The following is a 24,694-nucleotide window of genomic DNA, read 5'->3' as shown; positions in this document are numbered from 1 at the left end:
CAGCCTGCAAAGAGTCAAATCATATTAAAACCACACTGCTATTCGTTGGTGTTGAGTCATTTTCTTTCTAAGTGAGTAGATAACATGTTTCTAAACACTACTAAAGTAATCCTGATGATTACTTAATCCTGATGATGCCATGATTGAGAAGGATCATGAATGAATCATGAATAATAATGAGTGAGAAAGTTACAGAGGCTACAACTAAATATGCTAACCTCTCACCATTACCTTCAAATAAAAGGTGACATTCTGTACTGTTGCCTGATATGAAACATTCTATCTCTATCCACTGCTATTCTTTGGTGGTGAAGATATTGAAAGTATATTTTTCAACATTTTCAGTTAAATCAGTGTCCTGAAACCTGCCCTATCTATTCATAAATGAATGTATCATTATTAGAAATGACAAATTATCAAAGTACTGCTTGTAGATATAAAAATATATAGTACAAATATTTGAGTAGACTGACCAGAGCAGTTTAAAAAGCAGTATCAGTCAAAAGACAGACAGTGAGGTATCAGATTTAGATTGTATTGAGTATCCAGTCCACACCATATCTAGTTTGACAGTGAACCTAACATTTTAAATGTGGCTCTATTCTCCAACATTTTGGATTTGAGATCAAATGTTTCATATGAGGTGACAGTATATAATGTCACCTTTTATTTGAGGGTATTTTAATAGATATCTGTTTCACCTTTTAGAAAAATAAAAGCCCTTTATGTATCTAGTCCCCCTATTTGAAGAAGTCATAAGTATTCTGACCAATTCACTTATAGTGTATTAAAGTGTATTTTCTGTCTAAGTGAGTAGATAACATGTTTCTAAACACTACTAAATTAATCCTGAAGATGCCATATTAAGAATAATCATGAATGAATCATGAACAATTATGAATGAGAAAGTTACAGAGGCTACAACAAAACATGCTAACCTCTCACCATTACCAATAACAGAGGGGGTATGATCCTTGTTCCTCTGTAACTTTCTCATTCATCATTATTCACGATTTTTTCATGATTATTCATAATCATGGTAGCATCCACATGAATGTAGAAGTGTTCAGAAACATCTTCTATTCTTACTGACAATACAAGTGAAGTGACTCCAAAATGACAGGACATTATTCACCATTCAGTTTCTATTGGGAAAAACATCATCCAAAACACAACCAAGACAAACTGCAAATGCATTCAACAAGTTTGTAGAATCACAAGCTTGATGTAATCACTGTGGGTAAGGAATATGGGACCAAATACTAAACTTTTGACTAAATGAATTTGTCCAAATAAATAAGACTTCTTCAAATGGGAGAACTAGATACGTAAAGTGCTTTCGTATCTAAACAGTAAAACAGATATGTATGAAAAACATCAAATAAACGGTGACATTATATATTGTTGCCTAATATGAAACATTCTATCTCAAATCCAAAATGCTGGAGCATAGCACCAAATGTAAAACTGTAAGCTTCACTGTCCAAACACATATGTTGTGGACTATGTGTGCCTGGTAAACACATGTGGATCTGGTGAACAGTTATCACTTGTTGACCAACTACAGGAATACTGACCTCAGAGTCCCCAGTTTACAGTGGGGATTCCCCAGTCCAGCAGAGAGCAGCTTCACTCCTGAATCCTTCAGGTCATTGTTACTCAGATCCAGCTCTCTCAGGTGTGAGGGGTTTGATTTCAGAGCTGAGACCAGAGAAGCACAGCCTTCCTCTGTGACTCCACAGACTGACAGCCTGCAAAGATTCAAATCATATTAAAACCACACTGCTATTCTTTGGTGGTGAAAATATATTTTTTAAACATTTTCAGATACATCAGAGTCCTGAAACCTGCCATATCTATTCATATATGTATATACACACTACTACCAGTCAAAAGTTTGAACACACCTACTCATTCAAGTTTTTGTTTTGTTGTTTTAAAACTATTTTTTACATTGTAGAATAACAGTGAAGACATCAAAACTATGAAATAACACATATGGAATCATGTAGTAACCAAAAAAGTGTTAAACAAATCAAAATATATTTGAGATTTGAGATTCTTCAAATAGCCACCCTTTGCCTTGATAACAGCTTTGCACACTCTTGGCATTCTCTCAACCAGCTTCATGAGGTAGTCACCTGGAATGCATTTCAATTAACAGGTGTGCCTTCTTAAAAGTTAATTTGTGGAATTTCTTTCCTTCTTAATGCATTTGAGCCAATCAGTTGTGTTATGACAAGGTAGGGGGGTATACAGAAGATAGCCCTATTTGGTAAAAGACCAAGTCCATATTATGTCAAGAACAGCTCAAATAAGCAAAGAGAAACGACAGTCCATCATTACTTTAAGACATGATGGTCATTCAATAAGGAACATTTCAATAACTTTTCAAGTTTCTTCAAGTGCAGTCGCAAAAAATATCAAGCACTATGATGAAACTGGCTCTCATGAGGACCGCCACAGGAATGGAAGACCCAAAGTTACCTCTGCTGCAGAGGATAAGTTCATCAGAGTTACCAGCCTCAGAAATTGCAGCCCAAATAAATTCTTCACAGAGTTCAAGTAACAGACACATCTCTACATCAACTGTTCAGAGGGGACTGTGTGAATCAGGCCTTCATGGTCGAATTGCTGCAAAGAAACCACTACTAAAGGACACCAATAATAAGAAGAGACGTGCTTGGGCCAAGAAACATGAGCAATGGACATTAGACCTGTGGACATTTGTCCTTTGGCCTGGAGTCCAAATTTGAGATTGTTGGTTCCAACCGCCGTGTCTTTGTGAGAAGTGGTGTGGGTGAACGGATGATCTCCGCATGTGTAGTTCCCACCGTAAAGCACGGAGGAGGAGGTGTTATGGTGTGGGGGTGCTTTGCTGGTGACACTGTCTGTGATTTATTTAGAATTTAACCAGCATGGCTACCACAGCATTCTGCAACGATACGCCATCCCATCTGGTTTGGGCTTAGTGGGACTACCATTTGTTTTTCAACAGGACAATGACCCAACACACTTCCAGACTGTGTAAGGAGAGGGATTGAGTGCTGCATCAGATGACCTGGCCTCCATAATCACCCGACCTCAACCCAATTGAGATGGTTTGGGATGAGTTGGACCGCAGAGTGAAGGAAAAGCAGCCAACAAGTGCTCAGCATATGTGGGAACTCCTTCAAGACTGTTGGAAAAGCATTCCAGGTGAAGCTGGTTGAGAGAATATCAAGAGTGTGCAAAGCTGTCATCAAGGTAAAGGGTGGCTATTTGAAGAATTTCAAATATATTTTCATTTGTTTAACACTTTTTTGGTTACTACATGATTTCATATGTGTTATTTCATAGTTTTAATGTCTTCACTATTATTTTACAATGTAAAAATTGTAAAAATAAAGAAAAACCCTTGAATGAGTAGATGTGTCCAAACTTTTGACAGATACTGTATATATAAATGAATTAATGTATCATTATTAACAGTAGATAACATGTTTCTAAACACTACTAAATTAATCCTTGTGTGTGTGTGTGTGTGTCTCCAGTGTGTGTGTGTCTGTCCAGAATGTGTGTGTGTGTCCAGTGTGTGTGTGTGTGTGTCCAGTGTGTGTGTGTGTCCAGTGTGTGTGTGTGTGTGTGTATGTATCCTGTGTGTGTGTGTTCATTGAGTGATACAGGAATACTGACCTCAGAGTCTCCAGTTTACAGTGGGGATTCCCCAGTCCAGCAGAGAGCAGCTTCACTCCTGAATCCTTCAGGTCATTGTAGCTCAGGTCCAGCTCTCTCAGGTGTGAGGGGTTTGACTTCAGAGCTGAGACCAGAGAAGCACAGCCTTCCTCTGTGACTAGACAGCCTGACAGCCTGACAAAGAGTCAAATCATATTAAAACCACACTGCTATTCGTTGGTGTTGAGTCATTTTCTTTCTAAGTGAGTAGATAACATGTTTCTAAACACTACTAAAGTAATCCTGATGATGCCATGATTGAGAAGGATCATGAATGAATCATGAATAATAATGAGTGAGAAAGTTACAGAGGCTACAACAAAATATGCTAACCTCTCACCATTACCTTCAAATAAAAGGTGACATTCTGTACTGTTGCCTGATATGAAACATTCTATCTCAAATCCAAAATGCTGGAGCATAGCGCCAAATGTAAAACTGTAAGCTTCACTGTGCAAACACATATGGTGTGGACTATGTGTGCCTGGTAAACACATGTGGATCTGGTGAACAGTTATCACTTGTTGACCAACTACAGGAATACTGACCTCAGAGTCTCCAGTTTACAGTGGGGATTCTCCAGGACAGCAGAGAGCAGCTTCAATCCTGAATCCTTCATGACATTGTTATTCAGATCCAGTTCTCTCAGGTGTGAGGGGTTTGACTTCAGAGCTGAGACCAGAGAAGCACAGCCTTTCTTTGTGAGTCCACAGAATGAGAGCCTGCAAAGACATCATCATGATTTCACAAACACACTGTTAATTTAACACCAGTAGTGTAGAAGGACAATGGCAGATGCATTTGGTTTATTCTCTTAAACAACATATATGTTAATCTTCTGTCTCCTAGAATTGCATGGTCATATTGTTATACTAATGTGAACACCAATGCACTGATTCAGTAATTTTTTCAATTTAATATTATACATTATATATATATTATAATACATATATTTCTAAACTGAATATTTCTTCCTGATGATTAGTACTTAAATGTCATTTTATGTACTCACAGAGCAGCTCTGGAGGCTTTGACCACTGGCAGCAGCCTCAGAAGACCTTCCTCTGATCTGGAGTATTTCTTCGGGTCAAACACATCCAGCTCCTTTTCTGAAGTCAGCAACACAAAGACCAGAGCTGACCACTGTGCAGGTGACAGTTCTTCTTTTGAGAGACTTCCTGAACTCAGATAGCTTTGGATCTCCTCCACTAGAGAATGGTCATTCAGTTCATTCAGACAGTGGAACAGATTGATGCACCTCTCTGGAGAGGGATTATCCCTGATCTTCTCCTTGATGTACTTGACTGTTTCTTCATGGCTCTGTGAGCTGCTTCTTGTCTTTGTCAGTAGACTTCGTAAGTGCTTCTGATTGGACTCCAGTGAGAGGCCCAGAAGGAAGCGGAGGAACAGGTCCAGGTTTCCCGTCTCACTTTGTAAGGCTTTATCCACAGCACTCTTGTAGACAGTAACTTCAGTAACTTGCGGTTCGGCCATTAGATTCTCATTGTTGTTGATGAATGAGAGGAACACATATACAGCAGCCAGAAACTCCTGAATGCTCAGATGCACGAAGCAGTACACCTTGACCTGGTACAGCACACATTCCTCTTTAAAGAGCTGTGTGCACAATCCTGAGTACACTGAGGCTTCATTGACATCAATGCCAGCCTCTTTCAGGTCTTCTTCATAGAAAATCAGATTGCCATTCACAAGCTGTTGAAAAGCCAGTTTTCCCAGTGACAGAATGCTCTCTTTATTCCAGTGTGTCTCTTCTTTCCCAAGATACTTTTCATTCTTCTGTTTGGTATGAAACTCCACAAGGTGTGAGTACATCTCAGTCAGAGTCTTGGGCATCTCTTCTGTCTTGTCTGTACTCAACATGTTTTCAAGGACTGTTGCAGAAATCCAACAGAAGACTGGAATGTGGCACATGATGTGGAGGCTCCTTGATGTCTTTATGTGTGAGATGATTCTGCTGGCCAGGTCCTCATCACTGAATCTCTTCCTGAAGTACTCCTCCTTCTGTGGGTCATTGAACCCTCGTACCTCTGTCACCTGGTCAACACACCCTGAACGGATCTTATTGGCTGCTGCAGGTCGGGTAGTTATCCAGAGGAGAGCAGAGGGAAGCAGATTTCCATTGATGAGATTTGTCAGCAGAACATCCACTGAGGTTGACTCTGTGACGTCACAACAGATCTTGTTCTTCTGGAAGTCTAGGGGCAGTCGGCACTCATCCAGACCATCAAAGATGAACAGAACTTTGTACTTGTCGTAGTTGGAGATCCTTGATTCTTTGGTTTCGATTGAGAAGTGATTGAGAAGTTCAATCAACGTGTGTTTTTCACCTTTCATCAAATTCAGCTCCCGAAAAGGGAATGAAAATACAAATTGGACATCCTGATTTGCTTTTCCTTCAGCCCAGTCCAGAATTAACTTCTGCACAGAGACTGTTTTTCCGATGCCAGCGACTCCCTTTGTCAGCACAGTTCTGATACGTTTGTCTTGTCCAGTTAAGGGTTTGAAGATGTCGTTACATTTGATTGCAGTCTCTGGTCTTGATTGTTTCCTGGTTGTTGTCTCAATCTGTCTCAGCTCATGTTCATTATTGACCTCTCCTGTTCCACCCTCTGTGATGTAGAGCTCTGTGTAGATCTTATTGAGAAGTGTTGGGTTTCCTTGTTTAGCGATCCCCTCAAATACACATTGAAACTTCTTCTTTAGATTAGATTTGAGTTCACGTTGAAGAATCACAGCACGCTCATCTGAATCTAGAAATAACACAGAGGATATTAATATTACGTCTGTTTTAATGCCTACAGTATTCTAGGACTGTTATAACATTTTAAATGATAATACTTTATTCTTTTAACTGACTGTATAAATGTGTAAATGTTTTCATAATGCATTACAGACTGGTGTGACTGATTATATTATTATGATCTCTCTCTCTCTCTCTCAACTCAACACAACATAACACAACACAACACAACACAACACAACACAACACAACACAACACATCCCTGCTGCTACTTGATGAGGTCACTAGGTGTTGTGTTAAGGCTGCTACAATATCATTGAGTTACACAGCTACTTTAGCTGTACTTTAGCTACAGCTTTTAAATGTTCTAAAACAGCTTTCAACATGAGGCAGACAGCTCTTACTTTTCTCCAGTGTGTCAGCAAGCTCCTTCTGGTTCATTTTCCTCAGGACGTGCAGTGTGATCTTCAGAGCCCCCTCTCTGGCACTGCTCTCCTGCTTCCCATCTTCAGCGTCCACCACTTCCTTATCCTGCTTCTGACTCTCAAAGCCTTCTGGGAGTTCTGGACTAAGAATCCTCTTGAACATCTTCAGCTCGTTCTTCACAAATGTCATAATATTCTCTTCAAGCAACTGAAATAAATCAAGTAAATAAGTTAAGCAAGAGACTAAATGCTTTCTCATTAACACATGAATGAATGATTGACAGATCAACTTTACTTGAGGTAAACAAAAACAAATGTACATAACAGGACCACATACACTGAATATGGAGGCCAGGTCTGTTTGATGACTCTGGGAAGACTGACCACTGAGAATCTCTGACTCTGATCTCTCCTGTTGGTTTCTGGGGACAAAACATCAGATTACATCTCCTCATCCAGGGAGTGCACACACACACACACACACACACACACACACACACACACACACACACACAAACAGGGAGGGAATGTTGTGTTAGTTTAATATTGTTTTAGGACTATGAAAATTGAAAAAAGGTTTAGCTTATGGATTATGAAAACAGTAAAAAGAAGTGGGAAAATGGGAGAGGAGAAATGACTAGAGACAGTGTTGTTTAACTCACTGACCATGACCCATGAGTTCTTCTTACCTTTGTTCAGTAGAAAAGTCTCCCTCTCTAAACTTTAGAGGTTGCATCATAGACTGGTCACTCTTCATGGACACACAGCTGGGTACAGGGGAGGCTGGTCTCTCCTGCTTGATTGGGCTTCAACACAACAGAGACAAACATTACGTCTCTCATCTACTCTGAGCTCAGATGGGGAATCATAAGAAGAGTTTCATTCCAAAACGCTATATATCCATTTTCAGAAATGTTGGTCAATTAGCTTTTATTGTTTAAAGAAATGATTAAACCACTACAAGGCTTTATAAAGGTGTCTAAAGTGGGTAATTTCCACTTTAAAATGTCAGACTTGATTTCCCTGAAGAAAAATGTCTGAACCCCTTCAGAAAATATCCCTTAATTATAATCCACCGAAAAATGCACATTTGCTGTTGCCACAGGATTATTTTCCTGCTGTGAGAAACTGGGTCAAATTAAGATATGGCATCTGTAAATGCATTCATCTTAAGGTAGCTAAGTGCGACAACCACATATCACAGTCAAATATATAGGATACGAACATTACATTCCAACTAAACAATGGTTTTAAATCACATCTCAAATCTAATCTCCTATATAGCGTTTTGGAAAATAAATTCTTAAACAATATTTTCAGCTCACCTCTTAGTTTTGGTGTCATGTTCCCCAAAGAGACTCATTTTAGAGGCAGGGCCCCCCTCCTCGCTCTCCCCAGAGAGACTCATTTTAGAGGCAGGGCCCCCCTCCTCTCTCTCCCCAGAGAGACTCCTTTTAGAGCACTGACCCCTAAACAGAGATGCAGCATGTTGGTTGCGGTTAACACAGTGTTCTCTTTTATTCATAATCTCTCAGAAATAAAACATTAAGTAACAGACACATCCAAACAGTGAGGTAATTTAATGCAATGACTTTTTCTAGCCCAATGACTACTCAAAACCCGCCACAAGGCCTGAAAACTAGGCCAAAACATAGCCCCTGATAGGCCTACATGTTATTTCAGATAGCCTCCAGTAGCCTGGGCAACATGTAGGCAAGATGTAAGCTGAATGATTTAGCAGCTTGCTTAGTTCAAATTGACAGATTAATTTATTTAACATGAATAGCAAGACGATGTTGAGGTAGGAAGTGCTTCTGTTGCCCAGTAGCCTGCTGGAATAGGCTACTGAGGATGGGGTCGTAATTTCAATCAATGAATCAAATATTAATAATATGGATATGAACTGAATAGGCCTATGCTTGTCAACAACAGCCAGGTTATTTATTTACCTGTAGCCTACTCTGACTGACTGTTACTCTCTCTCTCTCTCTCTCTCTCTCTCTCTCTCTCTCTCTCTCTCTCTCTCTCTCTCTCTCTCTCTCTCTCTCGCTCTCTCGCTCTCTCCCGCTCTCTCTCTCTCGCTCTCTCTCTCTCGCTCTCTCTCTCTCTCTCTCTCTCTCTCTCTCTCGCTCTCTCTCGCTCTCTCCCGCTCTCTCTCGCTCTCTCTCGCTCTCTCTCGCTCTCTCTCTCGCTCTCTCTCTTGCTCTCTCGCTCTCTCTCTCTCGCTCTCTCTCTCGCTCTCACCTGCTGTCTCAACCTCTGAATGCTCGACTATGAAAAGGCAACTGACATTTACTCCTGAGATGCTGACCTGTTGCACCCTCTATAACCACTGTGATTATTATTTGACCCTGCTGGTCGTCTATGAACATTTGAATATTTTGAAGAACAATCTGGCCTTAATGGCCATGGACTGTTATAATCTCCACCTGGCACAGCCAGAAGAGGACTGGCCACCCCTCAGAGCCTGGTTCCTCTCTAGGTTTCTTCCTAGGTTCCTGCCTTTCTAGGGAGTTTTTCCTAGCCACTGTGCTTCAACATCCGAACATGCGCTGTTTGGCACGAGTTGACCGTTAGAACCAATTACGTGTTTCTGCCAATGACCTTCAAATCAAATTGTATTTCTCACATGCGCTGAATACAACAGCTGTACACTTTACCGTGAAATGGTTACTAACGAGCCCTTTCCCAACAATGCAGTTAAAAAGTAAGATGAAATTAGCTAAATAAAAAAAGGACATAGTAACACAATAACATAACAATAATGAGGCTATAAGGAATACCAGTACTGAGTCAATGTGCAGGGGTACCAGGTAGTTGAGGTAATAACTAGACTATATACAAGGAGTACCAGTACTGAGTCAATGTGCAGGGGTACCAGGTAGTTGAGGTAATAACTAGACTATATACAAGGAGTACCAGTACTGAGTCAATGTGCAGGGGTACCAGGTAGTTGAGGTAATAACTAGACTATATACAAGGAGTACCAGTACTGAGTCAATGTGCAGGGGTACCAGGTAGTTGAGATAATAACTAGACTATATACAAGGAGTACCAGTACTGAGTCAATGTGCAGGGGTACCAGGTAGTTGAGGTAATAACTAGACTATATACAAGGAGTACCAGTACTGAGTCAATGTGCAGGGGTACCAGGTAGTTGAGATAATAACTAGACTATATACAAGGAGTACCAGTACTGAGTCAATGTGCAGGGGTACCAGGTAGTTGAGGTAATAACTAGACTATATACAAGGAGTACCAGTACTGAGTCAATGTGCAGGGGTACCAGGTAGTTGAGGTAATAACTAGACTATATACAAGGAGTACCAGTACTGAGTCAATGTGCAGGGGTACCAGGTAGTTGAGGTAATATGTACATGTAGGTAGGGGTAAAAGTGACTAGGCAATCAGAATAGAGATTACATCTCCTCATCCAGGGAGTGCACACACACACACACACACACACATACACACACACACACACACACTCACACACACACACACACACACACACACACACACACACACACACACACACACACACACACACACACACAGGGAGGGAATGTTGTGTTTGTTTAATATTGTTTCAGGACTATGAAAATTTAAAAAAGTGTTAGCCTATGGATTATGAAAACAACAAAAATAAATGGTAAAATGGGAGAGAAGAAATGACTAGAGACAGTGTTGTTTAACTCACTGACCATGACCCATGAGTTCTTCTTACCTTTGTTCACTAGAAAAGTCTCCCTCTCTAAACTTTATAGGACGACCCATAGACCGGTCACTCTTCATGGACACACAGCTGGGTACAGGGGAGGCTGGTCTCTCCTGCTTGATTGGGCTTCAACACAACAGATACAAACATTACGTCTCTCATCTACTCTGAGCTCACATGGGGAAACAAGAGTTTCATTCCAAAACGCTATATATCCATTTTCAGAAATGTTCGTAAATTAGCTTTTATTGTTTGAAGAAATTATGAAAAAGATTGGTGTGTTTTTTCACTATCCAATCATGGTATGGGGTTGTTCAATGACAGACATGTATTTGTTTAAAATCTATCACTTGATGGTTTCATTTCAGAGAGACAAATAATCAAATGTTTTTTTTTGCAAAATCCAATAAATTCAGAACAAAGTTGACTACAAATACAAAGTTGCCAATGTCTTTGCAATTGATTCAAACAAGGGACGTATAAAAATGTGCTTCAAATGAAAACCGAGATTACTGCATTACAATATAAACAGTACGCTATAGTCCTATTTCAATCATATTGAAATATATTCCATGTTCAATATATTTAGTTTTATTTTACTACTTGTAGACTACTGTCTGCAATTTGTCTCAATATATATTAGATTCAAGATGGCGAAGTAGTGCGGTTCTGTTTTTGTCGTGTGTCTGTAAATAGCCTGTAAATACCCTGTTTTTTTTGTATTTTTCGTACATATTTCCCTATCAGACTTTTCATCCTTCTACAAAATATACTTTCCTGCAACCCGCCTCACTCAATGTGGAACGGATTCTATTATTGACTTACCTTCTATCTAGAATCTCCAGTTGAAACTAGCTAGCCAGCTAACTAGCTACTTGCTATTAGCCACAGTTAGCGGTATTTCACGCAGAACATTGGATTTTTTTTCTTCTGCGGGATTAATTTAATCACTGGATATTAATCACCGGATATTCGGCCAGTCTGCACAGCGCGTTATCGACCCAGAACACATCAGTTTTCCGCCGGAATCACTGAATCACTGGACCTTTAACTCCGGATTCATCGCTACCAGCTAGCTGTAATAAAACGGACGCTGTGGTCTGGCTAATCATCCTGAGCTAGGCCCATCTCCCGGCTATCTACCTCTCTGTCAACCGGACGGGACCACCTAGTGTTGACATGGAGCCCCGCCGATCCTACACGACTGGTCTGCCGACGAAATCGTCTGATGTGGTTACGACGTCGACCACGAAGATTCCATCTGCTAGCCCCGGCCCGCTAGCACACGCTAGCCGTGGCCTCTTACTCGCTAGTGCTTTAGCAGCCTCCAAACTATCCTATTGCTGTTCACCGGACCTTCTGATAACTCAGCTATACAGCTGATGTCTGCTGGACTGTTCCTTTTTACGGTACTACATCCTGTTTATGTTTAGCCTCAGCCCAAACATGGTTAGCTTATTGTTGTTTGGGTTATTTCTAATTGTACTATTTCACTGTAGATCCCCCAGCCCAGCTAAACCTGCCTTAGATAGCTCCTTTGTCCCACCCCCCATACACGCGGAGACTGACTCAATTGGTGCCTCTAGTGATACTATCTCTTTCATTGTTACCCAACGCTTAGGTTTAGCTCCGCTGTACTCATATCCTTCCATATCCTTGTCTGTACATAATGCCCTGAATCTTTTCTACAACACCCGGAAATCTGCCCCCTTTATTCTATGTACCCAACGCACTAGAAGACCAGTTCTTAAAGCCTTTAGCCGTATCCTTATTCTAGTCCTCCTCTGTTCCTCTGGTGATGTAGAGGCTAACCCAGGCCCTGCAGCCCTCAGTATCACTCCTACTCCCCAGGCGCTATCATTTGCTGACTTCTGTAATCGCAAAAGTCTTGGTTTCTTGCACGTAAATATCAGAAGTCTACTTCCTAAGTTTGAGTTATTCACTGCGTTAGCACACTCCGCCAACCCTGATGTTCTAGCAGTGTCTGAATCCTGGCTCAGGAAGGCCACCAAAAATTCTGAAATTTCCATCCCCAACTATAACATTTTCCGTCTAGATAGAACTGCCAAAGGGGGTGGAGTTGCAATCTACTGTAGAGATAGCCTGCAGAGCTCTATCATACTATCCAGGTCTGTGCCCAAACAGTTTGAGCTTCTACTTCTAAAAATCCACCTTTCCAGAAATAAGTCTCTCACTGTTGCCGCTTGCTACAGACCCCCCTCAGCCCCCAGCTGTGCCCTGGACACCATATGTGAATTGATTGCCCCCCATTTATCCTCAGAGTTCGTACTGCTTGGTGACCTAAATTGGGATATGCTTAATACCCCGGCCATCCTACAATCCAAACTAGATGCCCTCAACCTCACGCAAATTATCAACGAACCTACCAGGTACAACCCTAAATCCGTAAACATGGGTACCCTCATAGATATCATCCTGACTAACATACCCTCTAAATACACCTCAGCTGTCTTCAACCAGGATCTCAGCGATCACTGCCTTATTGCCTGCGTCCGTAACGGGTCCGCGGTCAAACGACCACCCCTCATCACTGTCAAACGCTCCCTAAAACACTAGTGAGAAAGCCTTCCTAATTGACCTGGCCCAGGTATCCTGGATGGATATAGATCTCATTCCGTCAGTAGAGGATGCCTGGTTGTTCCTTAAAAGTGATTTCCTCTCAATCTTAAATAAACATGCCCCATTCAAAAAATACAGAACTAAGAACCGATATAGCCCCTGGTTCTCCTCAGACTTGACTGCCCTTGACCAGCACAAAAACATCCTGTGGCGTACTGTATTAGCATCAAATAGCCCCCGCGATATGCAACTTTTCAGGGAAGTTAGGAACCAATATACACAAGCAGTCAGGAAAGCAAAGGCTAACTTTTTCAAACAGAAATTTGCATCCTGTAGCACTAACTCCAAAAAGTTTTGGGACACTGTAAATTCCATGGAGAATAAGAGCACTTCCTCCCAGTTGCCCACTGCCCTGAGGCTAGGAAACACTATCACCACCGATAAATCTACAATAATCGAGAATTTCAACAAGCATTTTGCTACAGCTGGCCATGCTTTCCATCTGGCTACCACTACCCCGGCCACCAACTCTGCACCCTCCGCTGCAACTTGCCCATGCCCCCCCCCACTTCTCCTTCACACAAATTCAGACAGCTGACGCTTTGAAAGAGCTGCAAAATCTGGACCCCTACAAATCAGCTGGGCTAGACAATCTGGACCCTTTCTTTCTAAAACTAGCCGCCGAAATTGTCGCAACCCCTATTACTAGTCTGTTCAACCTCTCTTTCATAACGTCTGAGATCCCCAGAGATTGGAAAGCTGCCGCGGTCATCCCCCTCTTCAAAGGGGGTTACACTCTAGATCCAAACTGCTACAGACCTATATCCATCCTGCCCTGCCTTTCGAAAGTATTTGAAAGCCAAGTTAACAAACAGATCACCGACCATTTCGAATACCACCGTACCTTCTCCGCTATGCAATCCGGTTTCCGAGCTGGTCATGGGTGCACTTCAGCCACGCTCAAGGTCCTAAACGATATTATAACCGCGATTGATAATAGACAGTACTGTGCAGCCGTCTTCATCGACCTGGCCAAGGCTTTCGACTCTGTCAACCACCGCATTCTTATTGGCAGACTAAATAGCCTTGGTTTCTCAAATGACTGCCTCGCCTGGTTCACCAACTACTTCTCAGATAGAGTTCAGTGTGTCAAATCGGAGGGCCTGTTGTCTGGACCTATGGCAGTCTCTATGGGGGTGCCACAGGGTTCAATTCTTGGGCCGACACTTTTCTCTGTGTATATCAATGATGTCGCTCTTGCTGCTGGTGACTCTCAGATCCACCTCTACGCAGACGACACCATTTTGTATACATCTGGCCCTTCATTGGACACTGTGTTAACAAACCTCCAAACGAGCTTCAATGCCATACAACACTCCTTCAGTAGCCTCCAACTGCTCTTAAACACTAGTAAAACTAAATGCATGCTTTTCAATCGAACGCTGCTGGCACCCGCCCACCCGACTAGAATCACAACTCTCGACGGGTCTGACCTAGAGTATGTGGACAACTACAAATACCTAGGTGTCTGGTTAGACTGTAAACTCTCCTTCCAGACTCACATAAAGAATCTCCAATCCAAAGTTAAATCTAGAATCGGCTTCCTATTTCGCAACAAAGCCTCCTTCACTCATGCTGCCAAACATGCCCTCGTAAAACTGACTATCCTACCGATCCTTGACTTCGGCGATGTCATTTACAAAATAGCCTCCAACACTCTACTCATCAAATTGGATGTAGTCTATCACAGTGCCATCCGTTTTGTCTCCAAAGCCCCATACACTACCCACCACTGTGACCTGTACGCTCTTGTTGGCTGGTCCTCACTACATGTTCGTCGTCAAACCCACTAGCTCCAGGCCATCAATAAATCACTGCTAGGCAAATCCCCGCCTTATCTTAGCTCATTGGTCACCATAGCAGCACCCACCCGTAGTCTGCGCTCCAGCAGGTATATCTCACTGGTCATTCCCAAAGCCAACACCTCCTTTGGCCGCCATTCCTTCCAGTTCTCTGCTGCCAATGACTGGAACGAATTGCACAAATCTCTGAAGCTGGAGACTCTTATCTCCCTCACTAACTTTAAGCATCAGTTGTCAGAGCACCTTACCGATCACTGCACCTGTACACAGCCCATCTGAAATTAGCCCACCCAACTACCTCATCCCTATATTGTTATTTATTTTGCTCTTTTGCACCCCAGTATCTCTATTTGCACATAATCTCTTGCACATCTAGCATTCCAGTGTTAATACTATTGTAATTATTTTGCACTATAGCCTATTTATTGCCTTACCTCCATAACTTGCTACATTTGCACACACTGTATATATATTTTCTGTTGTATTTTTGACTTTGTTTTTTTACCCCATATGTAACTCTGTGTTGTTTTTATCGCACTGCTTTGCTTTATCTTGGCCAGGTCGCAGTTGTAAATGAGAACTTGTTCTCAACTGGCTTACCTGGTTAAATAAAGGTGAAATAAAAAAATTAAATAAAATGATGTGTAGCCTAACATGTGCCCAATGATGTGCCGAATCTGTGATTTAGTACATTTTTATTGTGTAAGCATTAGAATAAACTACCTCAATTTTTGTAGCCGTAGGTAGTAATATCTTTCTAGAAGCTGATCCGTGGTCAGTATTGTGAAATAATTATAATGTTAAGGAAAGATTTGAATGGAGAAAACTGATCCGAGAGCAGCGCTCCCTTTCATTCGATCCTATCAGTATCGATACATGCTCCACCGGACGTGATACCTTGCGGTGCTGCTGATCCAGTTTCTACTGGTCTGCCTGCGGATCTGGAACTCTGACCTGTTCACCGGACGTGCGACCTTGTCCCGAACCTGCTGTTTCGACCCTCTCTCTCTCTCTCTACCACACCTGCTGTCTCGACCTCTGAATGCTCGGCTATGAAAAGCCAACTGACATTTACTCCTGAGGTGCTGACGTGTTGCACCCTCTATAACCACAGTGATTATTATTTGACCCTGCTGGTCATCTATGAACATTTGAACATCTTGAAGAACGATCTGAACTTAATGGCCATATCCTCTTATAATCTCCCCCCAGCAATGAGAGATAAAAATGACTTCCTTAGTTGTTAATTTTGAAAATGTTCTGTCTTAAGTAGTTTAACAAACTGACACATTTTCATGTTAGTCATAAACAACCTTATATGGAAGGAGTGCTTTTGATTTGACGGCCTGCACATGTGCAGTTCAGCACAAGACGACCATTAGACCCAATGATGTATTTCTGCGCATGAGCTTCAAATGAAATCAAATTGTATTTCTCACATGCGCCGAATACAACAGTGGTACACTTTACCGTGAAATGCTTACTTACGAGCCCTTTCCCAACAATGCAGAGTTAAAAAGTCACCAAAATTATCTAAATAAAAAAGGAAATAGTAACATAATAAAATAACAATAAGGTAGTTGAGGTAATTTAGGAAATATGTACATGTACGTAGGGGTAAAATGACTAGGCAATCAGGATAGAGATTACATCTCCTCATCCAGGGAGTGCACACACTCACTGACACACACACACACACTCACTGACAGACACACACACACACACACACACACACACACACACAGGGAATGTTGTGTTTGTTTAATATTGTTTCAGGACTATGAAAATGGAAAAAAGGATTAGCCTATGGATTATGAAAACAACAAAAAGAAATGGGAAAATGGGAGAGGAGAAATGACTAGAGACAGTGTTGTTTAACTCACTGACCATGACCCATGAGTTCTTCTTACCTTTGTTCACTAGAAAAGTCTCCCTCTCTAAACTGTATAGGACGATGCATAGACCAGTCACTCTTCATGGACACACAGCTGGGTACAGGGGAGGCTGGTCTCTCCTGCTTGATTGGGCTTCAACACAGAGACAAACATTACGTCTCTCATCTACTCTGAGCTCAGATGGGGAAACATAAGAAGAGTTTCATTCTAAAACGCTATATATCCATTTTCAGAAATGTACAGGGGAGGCAACAACAATCACCCCATTATACCCATTTGGTTTGTAACTCAGTGAACCTGCGCAGCATTCGCTCAATTTGATGTCTACGAACGAAGACTTCGATGCATATCAAATTATCAATTTACACAGCAGCCTTTTAGAAACAACAAGTCCTCAAAGAAAAGGTTATTTCTTAATTAAAAAATGTATTCTGGCTGTTTAAATCGCCCACATCTTGAAAAAGAGGACAGGGACATGCGTTTTGTTTAGATTGTACACTTTTTTCTTAAAACAAATATGGTTAACCATGACCAGAAAATGTTTAATGTTTGATGGCTATCCGCCAGCCATCGCCTCTAAAACTGTGTCTCACCTCACTATTGGTGACCACAACATGTTCTCAGGTGAACAGTGTGCGCGCTCACCAAGTAGCCGTAACCTTGTTAATAATAAGTTACCTGAGGTAAACCTACAGGGTTAACGCTCACCAAGTAGCTGTAACCTTGGTAATAATAAGTTACCTGAGGTAAACCTACAGGGTTAACGCTCACCAAGTAGCAGTAACCTTGTTAATAATAAGTTACCTGAGGTAAACCTACAGGGTTAACGCTCACCAAGTAGCCGTAACCTTGTTAATAATAAGTTACCTGAGGTAAACCTACAGGGTTAACGCTCACCAAGTAGCTGTAACCTTGGTAATAATAAGTTACCTGAGGTAAACCAACAGGGTTAACGCTCACCAAGTAGCCGTAACCTTGTTAATAATAAGTTACCTGAGGTAAACCTACAGGGTTAACGCTCACCAAGTAGCCATAACCTTGGTAATAATAAGTTACCTGAGGTAAACCTACAGGGTTAACGCTCACCAAGTAGCTGTAACCTTGTTAATAATAAGTTACCTGAGGTAAACCAACAGGGTTAACGCTCACCAAGTAGCCGTAACCTTGGTAATAATAAGTTACCTGAGGTAAACCTACAGGGTTAACGCTCACCAAGTAGCTGTAACCTTGTTAATAATAAGTTACCTGAGGTAAACCTACAGGGTTAACGCTCACCAAGTAGCCGTAACCTTGTTAATAATCAGTTACCTGAGGTAAACCTACAGGGTTAATGCAGGCAGGTCTCATTGATAACAATAGTGAAGCTGGCATTGTGACGCAGAACAATGGGCTGGGAATAGAACGTTCTGAAGGCGAGTCGGTGTCACGGAGCTCAATAGAACTAATAGGAGCTGGCAGGGTGAAAAATGCCCAAACATAAGGCCTGTTGTTTCGAGATTACTTCATAACCAGGGACAGAAGGTAATATTATGAAACTGGGCTCCATGGCGGATGCAATGAACTAATTTTATCCGAAATAAACGTTGTAAAAAATGTCACTTGATGCGGCCCAAAAATAATATTAAAAAGTTCAGTCCTTGGACACAGAGGGGTTAAACACTAAAGTTACCGTCCATCTAGTGAAGAGAGGAGAACCGGACAGAGGGATGGTAGGTAGCCAGCATCCGTCAACGAGAGAGGGAGAAGCCCTCCACCGTATTTAACAGGTGGAAGAAACAACCCGGGAGCTCCATCGGTCCACAAGAAAAGCAGGCAGCCGGTGATGATGTAGTGGTAGCTAGGATAACTAGGATGCTGCTGGTAGAGTAGCTAGCTTAGCTAGCTGTACCGACTAGCTTGGCTAACTAGCAGGTCGTTCGTCTGTCCCTCGAGGATGATGACGAATCCGGTGAACCACAAGATGAAACAAGGATAGCGAGTGAAAAGGATCTGGCTACACTCATACTGTCACTGACCATTACGCAAAAAAGCAAATTGAACAATAAACTTCGGCGTCTCAACACTGTAACGAACTCTGTCGTTGTTCCCCAACATCACCTCAGCCCACTCAGCGCGTAACTGGACAATATGCTTGGCGCCAAACCGTACGTGGACGCGGACAGTTCTGTACGTGGACGCGGACAGTTTCAGAACGCGGACATGAGCAGAGCCACACAATAAACAAAACCAAGTCTTTACAGTGGCTTACATTAGTAATATTCATTTTTTATTATGTAAAACAAAATGATTCGTTTTTTAAAACAATGTTTTGAGATCTGGGCCCATATCCAAAAAGCGTCTCAGAGTAGAAAATGTGTCGTATAAGTGCTGAGAATAAAGCCATTTTAGTCCTACTCTTATGGGTATAAATTAAAGCTATGCATGAAGCCTCTTTATTCATAAGTGTCCCACCTAGTTGGCAGATATTTAGGACACCTCATGAGCTGTCCTAACCAGTTAAGAGGTACCAGCAGGTGTCTTGATAATAGAAACATGCAGCGAGTCAGTGGTTCCTGTGCAACATGTAATTGCTTTGGAGCAGTGGTGACCTGTCATTCAGGGCAGAGCCCCACCTGTTTAGCAGATGCTCTTACCCAGAGCGATTTACAGTAAGTGCATTCATCTTAAGATAGCTAGGTGAGACAACCAAATAATACAGTCAAATATACAGGATACGAACATTCAATTTCAGCTAAACAATGGATATATAGCGTTTTGCAATAAAAATAATAATAATTATATACATCTAAAATCTATTAATTAAACATCTGAGAACAGAAATATTGAAGGTACCCATAAGCAACCATTTCTGATTAAAAAACACTTGTGAAAAATTGTGGAAATAGCATTTAGGAAATAAACTCTTAATAATTCTTAAACAAAATTGTCATCTCACCTCTTAGCTTTGGTGTCATGTTCCCCAGAGAGACTCATTTTAGAGGCAGGGCCCCCCTCCTCTCTCTCCCCAGAGAGACTCATTTTAGACCACTGACCCCTAAACAGAGATCCAACATGTTGGTTGTAGTTAACACAGTAATTCTTGAATGTGAATTGTTATCATTTATTAATTATCTCTTACAAAACATTTACTAACAGACATATCGAAACAGTCAGGTGATTTAATGCAATCACATGAATATGTAGTAGTGACATCTCTTCACCATGGCCATGTCACACACTTATTTGTATTCATTAAAAGTCGGCCATTTATTATTTTTGAATCTGTTCTTTTCTAAACGTATCTGAGAATGTAGACAGAAGGGCTAAAACAGGCTTGATTGATCGGGGGGGGGGATCAGTGATCTATACAGAAAGGTTTTTTGCAACAATTAAGATATTTTTTTTTATTTAAAGTAGGCTAGGTTATAATGTATAACAGTTTTTTTGTTGTTGTGTAAAGCAGATCAAGGTCTATACCTCAGCAAGTGGCGACCTGTCATTCAGGGCAGGTGGCCTTTCCTGTTTTGCATGTTATTGTGGCATTAATACATGTCACATATCAGTTTGCTAACAATGTAAAAAATATATACACTACCGGTCAAAAGTTTTAGAACACATACTCATTCAAGGGTTTGTCTTTATTTTTACTATTTTCTACATTGTAGAATAATAGTGAAGACATCAACACTATGAAATAACACATATAGAATAATTTAGTAACCAAAAAAGTGTTAAAGAAATCAAAATATATTTTATATTTGAGATTCTTCAAATAGCCACCCTTTGCCTTGATGACAGCTTTCCACACTCTTGGCATTCTCTCAACCAGCGACCCGTCATTCAGGGCAGGTGGCCTTTCCTGTTTTGCATGTTATTTTGGCATTAATACGTGTCACATATCAGTTTGCAAAACATTTAAATATATATATATCATTGAGTTAATAAAGCGGCAAAAAAACATGGTCTCTTTTTTGTTTTCTTGAGTAAGGCAGCTCCAAAATGCAGGTGTTTCAGCCTAGCTCAGTGCTTTCTGTGGTGGTGGGGCAAGCCAGAAGAAAATGCAGGTGTTTCAGCCTAGCTCAGTGCTTTCTGTGGTGGTGGGGCAAGCCAGAAGAAAATACGGAGCGCTGCGCCGTGATTGGCTCAGTGTTCTGCCACTCATGGGGGCACTACGTTTTCGGTGCTACAGAGTTACATTAAAAAGAAGTGCCCATCCAAGAAGTTCATTGGCCACAGATAAAATGACGTCAAATCACATTATATCTACAGTAGCTTTGATTGGACTGATCATGTCAACATCATACTTTCAAAATCTTAGCCAGCAGTCATCATCACGAATCAGGTCGACAATCTACAGGCAAATCCTTTTTAATCCTTGTCATATGAAGAGAAATAATGAAGAGAAATGATAGGACAGCTGTTGGGACTCTGCTGTTGGGACTCTGCTGTTGGGACTCTGCTGTTGGGACTCTGCTGTTGGGACTCTGCTGTTGGGACTCTGCTGTTGGGACTCTGCTGTTGGGACTCTGCTGTCGGGACTCTGCTGTTGGGACTCTGCTGATAGGACAGCTGTTGGGACTCTGCTGTTGGGACTCTGCTGTTGGGACTCTGCTGTCGGGACTCTGCTGTTGGGACTCTGCTGTTGGGACTCTGCTGTTGGGACTCTGCTGTCGGGACTCTGCTGTTGGGACTCTGCTGTTGGGACTCTGCTGTTGGGACTCTGCTGTTGGGACTCTGCTGTCGGGACTCTGCTGTTGGGACTCTGCTGATAGGACAGCTGTTGGGACTCTGCTGTTGGGACTCTGCTGTTGGGACTCTGCTGTCGGGACTCTGCTGTTGGGACTCTACTGTTGGGACTCTGCTGTTGGGACTCTGCTGTTGGGACTCTGCTGTCGGGACTCTGCTGTCGGGACTCTGCTGTCGGGACTCTGCTGTCGGGACTCTGCTGTTGGGACTCTGCTGTCGGGACTCTGCTGCTGGGACTCTGCTGTTGGGACTCTGCTGCTGGGACTCTGCTGTTGGGACTCTGCTGTTGGGACTCTGCTGTTGGGACTCTGCTGTTGGGACTCTGCTGTTGGGACTCTGCTGTTGGGACTCTGCTGTTGGGACTCTGCTGTTGGGACTCTCTGTGATCATAGCTCAAACCTACTCTGACTATTGAATGTCTGACGTCGACCTAACCTTATAATAGTTTGTAGTTTAGCCTAGACCTACGAGAGTCTGCCCGTCTTTCCTACATATCAACACATTTATCCAACTTCTAATGTTACAGAGAAATATGTGCCACAGTTTCAACAGCCATTGTGTAACTGCGTAGGCTACACACTTACTTTCACGTTCATATGAGGAAATCACATAACTTCTTACAGTCGCTGGTGCAGCCGCCTGTTCTCTTGCAGATGAAGTAGCTTTTATAGGCGACTCATTCAACCAGCCTAAACAACAGTAAATAAAAGATGTCAAATGGTCAAAAGTCAATCCTGATATAGCCATGTACATCAAAGAGAGGTGTATTGCTACAGATGTAGGATCTTAATTTTAGCCAGTTTGCTACAGCAGGAAAATAATCCTGCAGCAACAGGACATTTGAATTATTATGGGAATGGCCGGCAGGGATGTAGCTCAGTTGGTAGAGCATGGCATTTGCAACGCCAGGGTTGTGGGTTCGATTCCAGTATAAAAAATAAAAATGTATGCGCTCGCAATGTAAGTTGCTCTGGATAAGAGCGTCTGCTAAATGACTAAAATTTTAAAAATCACCATGTAGAATTTTGTGTACAGATGTAGGATCTTAATTTGATCACCGCCCACTGCAGAATAACTTTCCCTCAACGCAGTAAATGTAAAACTTGTAGTGTATTTGAGGTTTTAAAAGGCTTCTGAAGTTTGTAATTTCCACTTAGAAATGGCAGACTTGAGTTTCCCTTACTAAAAATGTATCAACCGATACAAAAATGTCCATTAATTATAAATCACATTTACTGTTGCTGCAGGAATATTTTCCTGCTGTAGCAAACTGGCTCAAATTAAGATCCTACATATGTACATGCAAATGTACTTGGCGAATAAAGGTGATTCTGATTCTGCAAAGGTTGAGTCTCTAGATTCCCTTGCTGCTCTGGGGAAATAATGACATGGAAATCATGGGCGATTTAAACTGGGACTGATTATCTCCAAACTTTGAGACCATGTCATTTATTATATTTCACCCAATTGATAAAGGCAGCTAGAAGGCTGAACCCAGAAGACAACTTTAAATCAACACTTACTGATATTATCCTAAAATCCTTTCACTCATATTGTTGTGTCTCTTTGTTCAACGGACGTCGGGTAGTCTGTGATATTAATATTGTAGCAAACAGTGGGGCAGGGCAGTGAACCCAGGTTGCACTTGTAAAAAGGCAAACAACCTACGCATGGCGCCATTGGCACCAATTGGGTTACTTGGTTGGAATTGCATCTTAGTACATGGGAATAATGATGCATTTTATTTAGTAAAGTGGTTTCTTGCATCAAACACAACAACATTTTCAGTCACCTCCTCCGTGTGAAGGACAAGTAGATAAACAGGTTAATGTCAAGCTCTGCATGTTTTTTGGAATGTCTCATGGAATGTAGGCTTACATTGAACACCACACATTGGCTGCTACTGTAGGCTGAATGATAGAACAGCTATTTCCATGTTAAATGTTATTGGAGGCCTTTTTTACATTATGATCAAATAGCCTACTTGGTCTCTGTTAAAACTGTAACTTAAAGTGGGTACAGCCTCAGTGTTCACAGTAAACTCACGCCGGAAGATGCACAGATCGCTACACTATAGTAGAACTATGATACAATTACATATATCATACGAAATGTGAAATGTAGAACTATGACGAATGAATATTGATGTATTGAATTCACAGGAGGTTGGTGGCACCTTAATTGGGGAGGACGGGCTTGTGGTAATGGCTGGAGCGGAATAGGTGGAATGGTATCATTAATATGAGCCGTCCTCCCCTCAGCAACCTCCACTGATTGAATTTGACTTGTCCACGTCCAGTTAGCGCCATTTTGTATGATTAAACTGTCAAGTCATTATATATTGTCCGTTCTGAGAGCACCTTCCTGATGACTGGCACTCTGTACATTCCTATGGATGAGGCCTGAGCTGGAATGTGAAGCTAACTGAAGCTAACTTTAGAAAACCAGTATATCTAGCTTGCATCATAGTACACCCCTCAGGCTAAGTTCAGGTTACAGCATCAGGCAGACATCAACAGCCAGGTTGTAGGCTACAACCTGGGTAGTGTTCATTAGTTTACTCCACAGACAACAGTTTTAAAATGTTGCATAAACAGTTTATTCCAAACGCTGTACAACGTGACCTAAACGGTTTCTGTTGCCAAACGTTTTGCTACGGTGGGCACTAATGAACACACACAACCTGTTTTGAGGAAGTGTAAGTTGTTGTTAGTCTTTCCACAATATTTATTTGTCTCTCTTTCACACAACATACCTTCCTGAGTGAAAAGAGTTAACAGTAGATTAGAAAGAGAAAATGTTGTTGCTTGTTGTGTTTTAAGCCTGTTTTGAGAAGACAAGTCTATAGACCCATGATACAGTACACTCTTAGAAAAAATAGTTCCAAAAGGGTCCTCTGGCTGTCCCCACAGGAGAACGCTTTTGGGTTCCAGGTAGAACCCTTCTGGCTTCCATGTAGAACCCTCTGTGGAAAGGATTCTTCATGGAACCCAAAAGGGTTCTACCTAGGACC

The 24,694-nt window shown here is 41.7% G+C and overlaps 2 protein-coding genes and 1 pseudogene across 3 annotated transcripts in view; all 3 read right to left on the bottom strand.

Moving 5' to 3' along the window:
* The window catches only part of LOC311098870 (NLR family CARD domain-containing protein 3-like), a gene marked incomplete at its 3' end in the record, with an annotated part of 8,647 nt that extends 231 nt beyond the window's left edge, over positions 1 to 8,416 (bottom strand). The window contains exons 1-9 of the mRNA XM_084139433.1: positions 8,227 to 8,416; positions 7,591 to 7,707; positions 7,239 to 7,323; positions 6,881 to 7,109; positions 4,727 to 6,485; positions 4,263 to 4,436; positions 3,676 to 3,849; positions 1,578 to 1,751; positions 1 to 4 (exon numbers count right to left, since the gene is read on the bottom strand). The exon at positions 1 to 4 is cut by the window's left edge and continues 231 nt beyond it. Of these exons, the coding sequence (XP_083995559.1) occupies positions 1 to 4; positions 1,578 to 1,751; positions 3,676 to 3,849; positions 4,263 to 4,436; positions 4,727 to 6,485; positions 6,881 to 7,109; positions 7,239 to 7,323; positions 7,591 to 7,707; positions 8,227 to 8,309 (2,799 nt within the window). The 5' untranslated portion in view covers positions 8,310 to 8,416. The remainder of the gene's footprint in view (positions 5 to 1,577; positions 1,752 to 3,675; positions 3,850 to 4,262; positions 4,437 to 4,726; positions 6,486 to 6,880; positions 7,110 to 7,238; positions 7,324 to 7,590; positions 7,708 to 8,226) is intronic.
* LOC311141203 (NLR family CARD domain-containing protein 3-like) overlaps positions 1 to 10,743 on the bottom strand; it is a 74,344-nt pseudogene extending 63,601 nt beyond the window's left edge. The window contains exon 1 of the transcript in view: positions 10,629 to 10,743. The product of the transcript in view is annotated as an NLR family CARD domain-containing protein 3-like (transcript). The remainder of the gene's footprint in view (positions 1 to 10,628) is intronic.
* The window catches only part of LOC311141994 (stonustoxin subunit beta-like), a 43,686-nt gene that overhangs the window by 4,487 nt on the left and 14,505 nt on the right, over positions 1 to 24,694 (bottom strand). The gene's annotated exons all lie outside the window — the stretch shown is intronic.

The sequence above is a fragment of the Coregonus lavaretus genome (genome assembly GCF_964263955.1).
Source record: "Coregonus lavaretus genome assembly, chromosome: 2".
NCBI classification, from domain to species: Eukaryota; Metazoa; Chordata; class Actinopteri; order Salmoniformes; family Salmonidae; genus Coregonus; species Coregonus lavaretus.
Note: the sequence above shows the minus strand (reverse complement) of the source record. Positions and strands in the feature narration are given on the sequence as shown.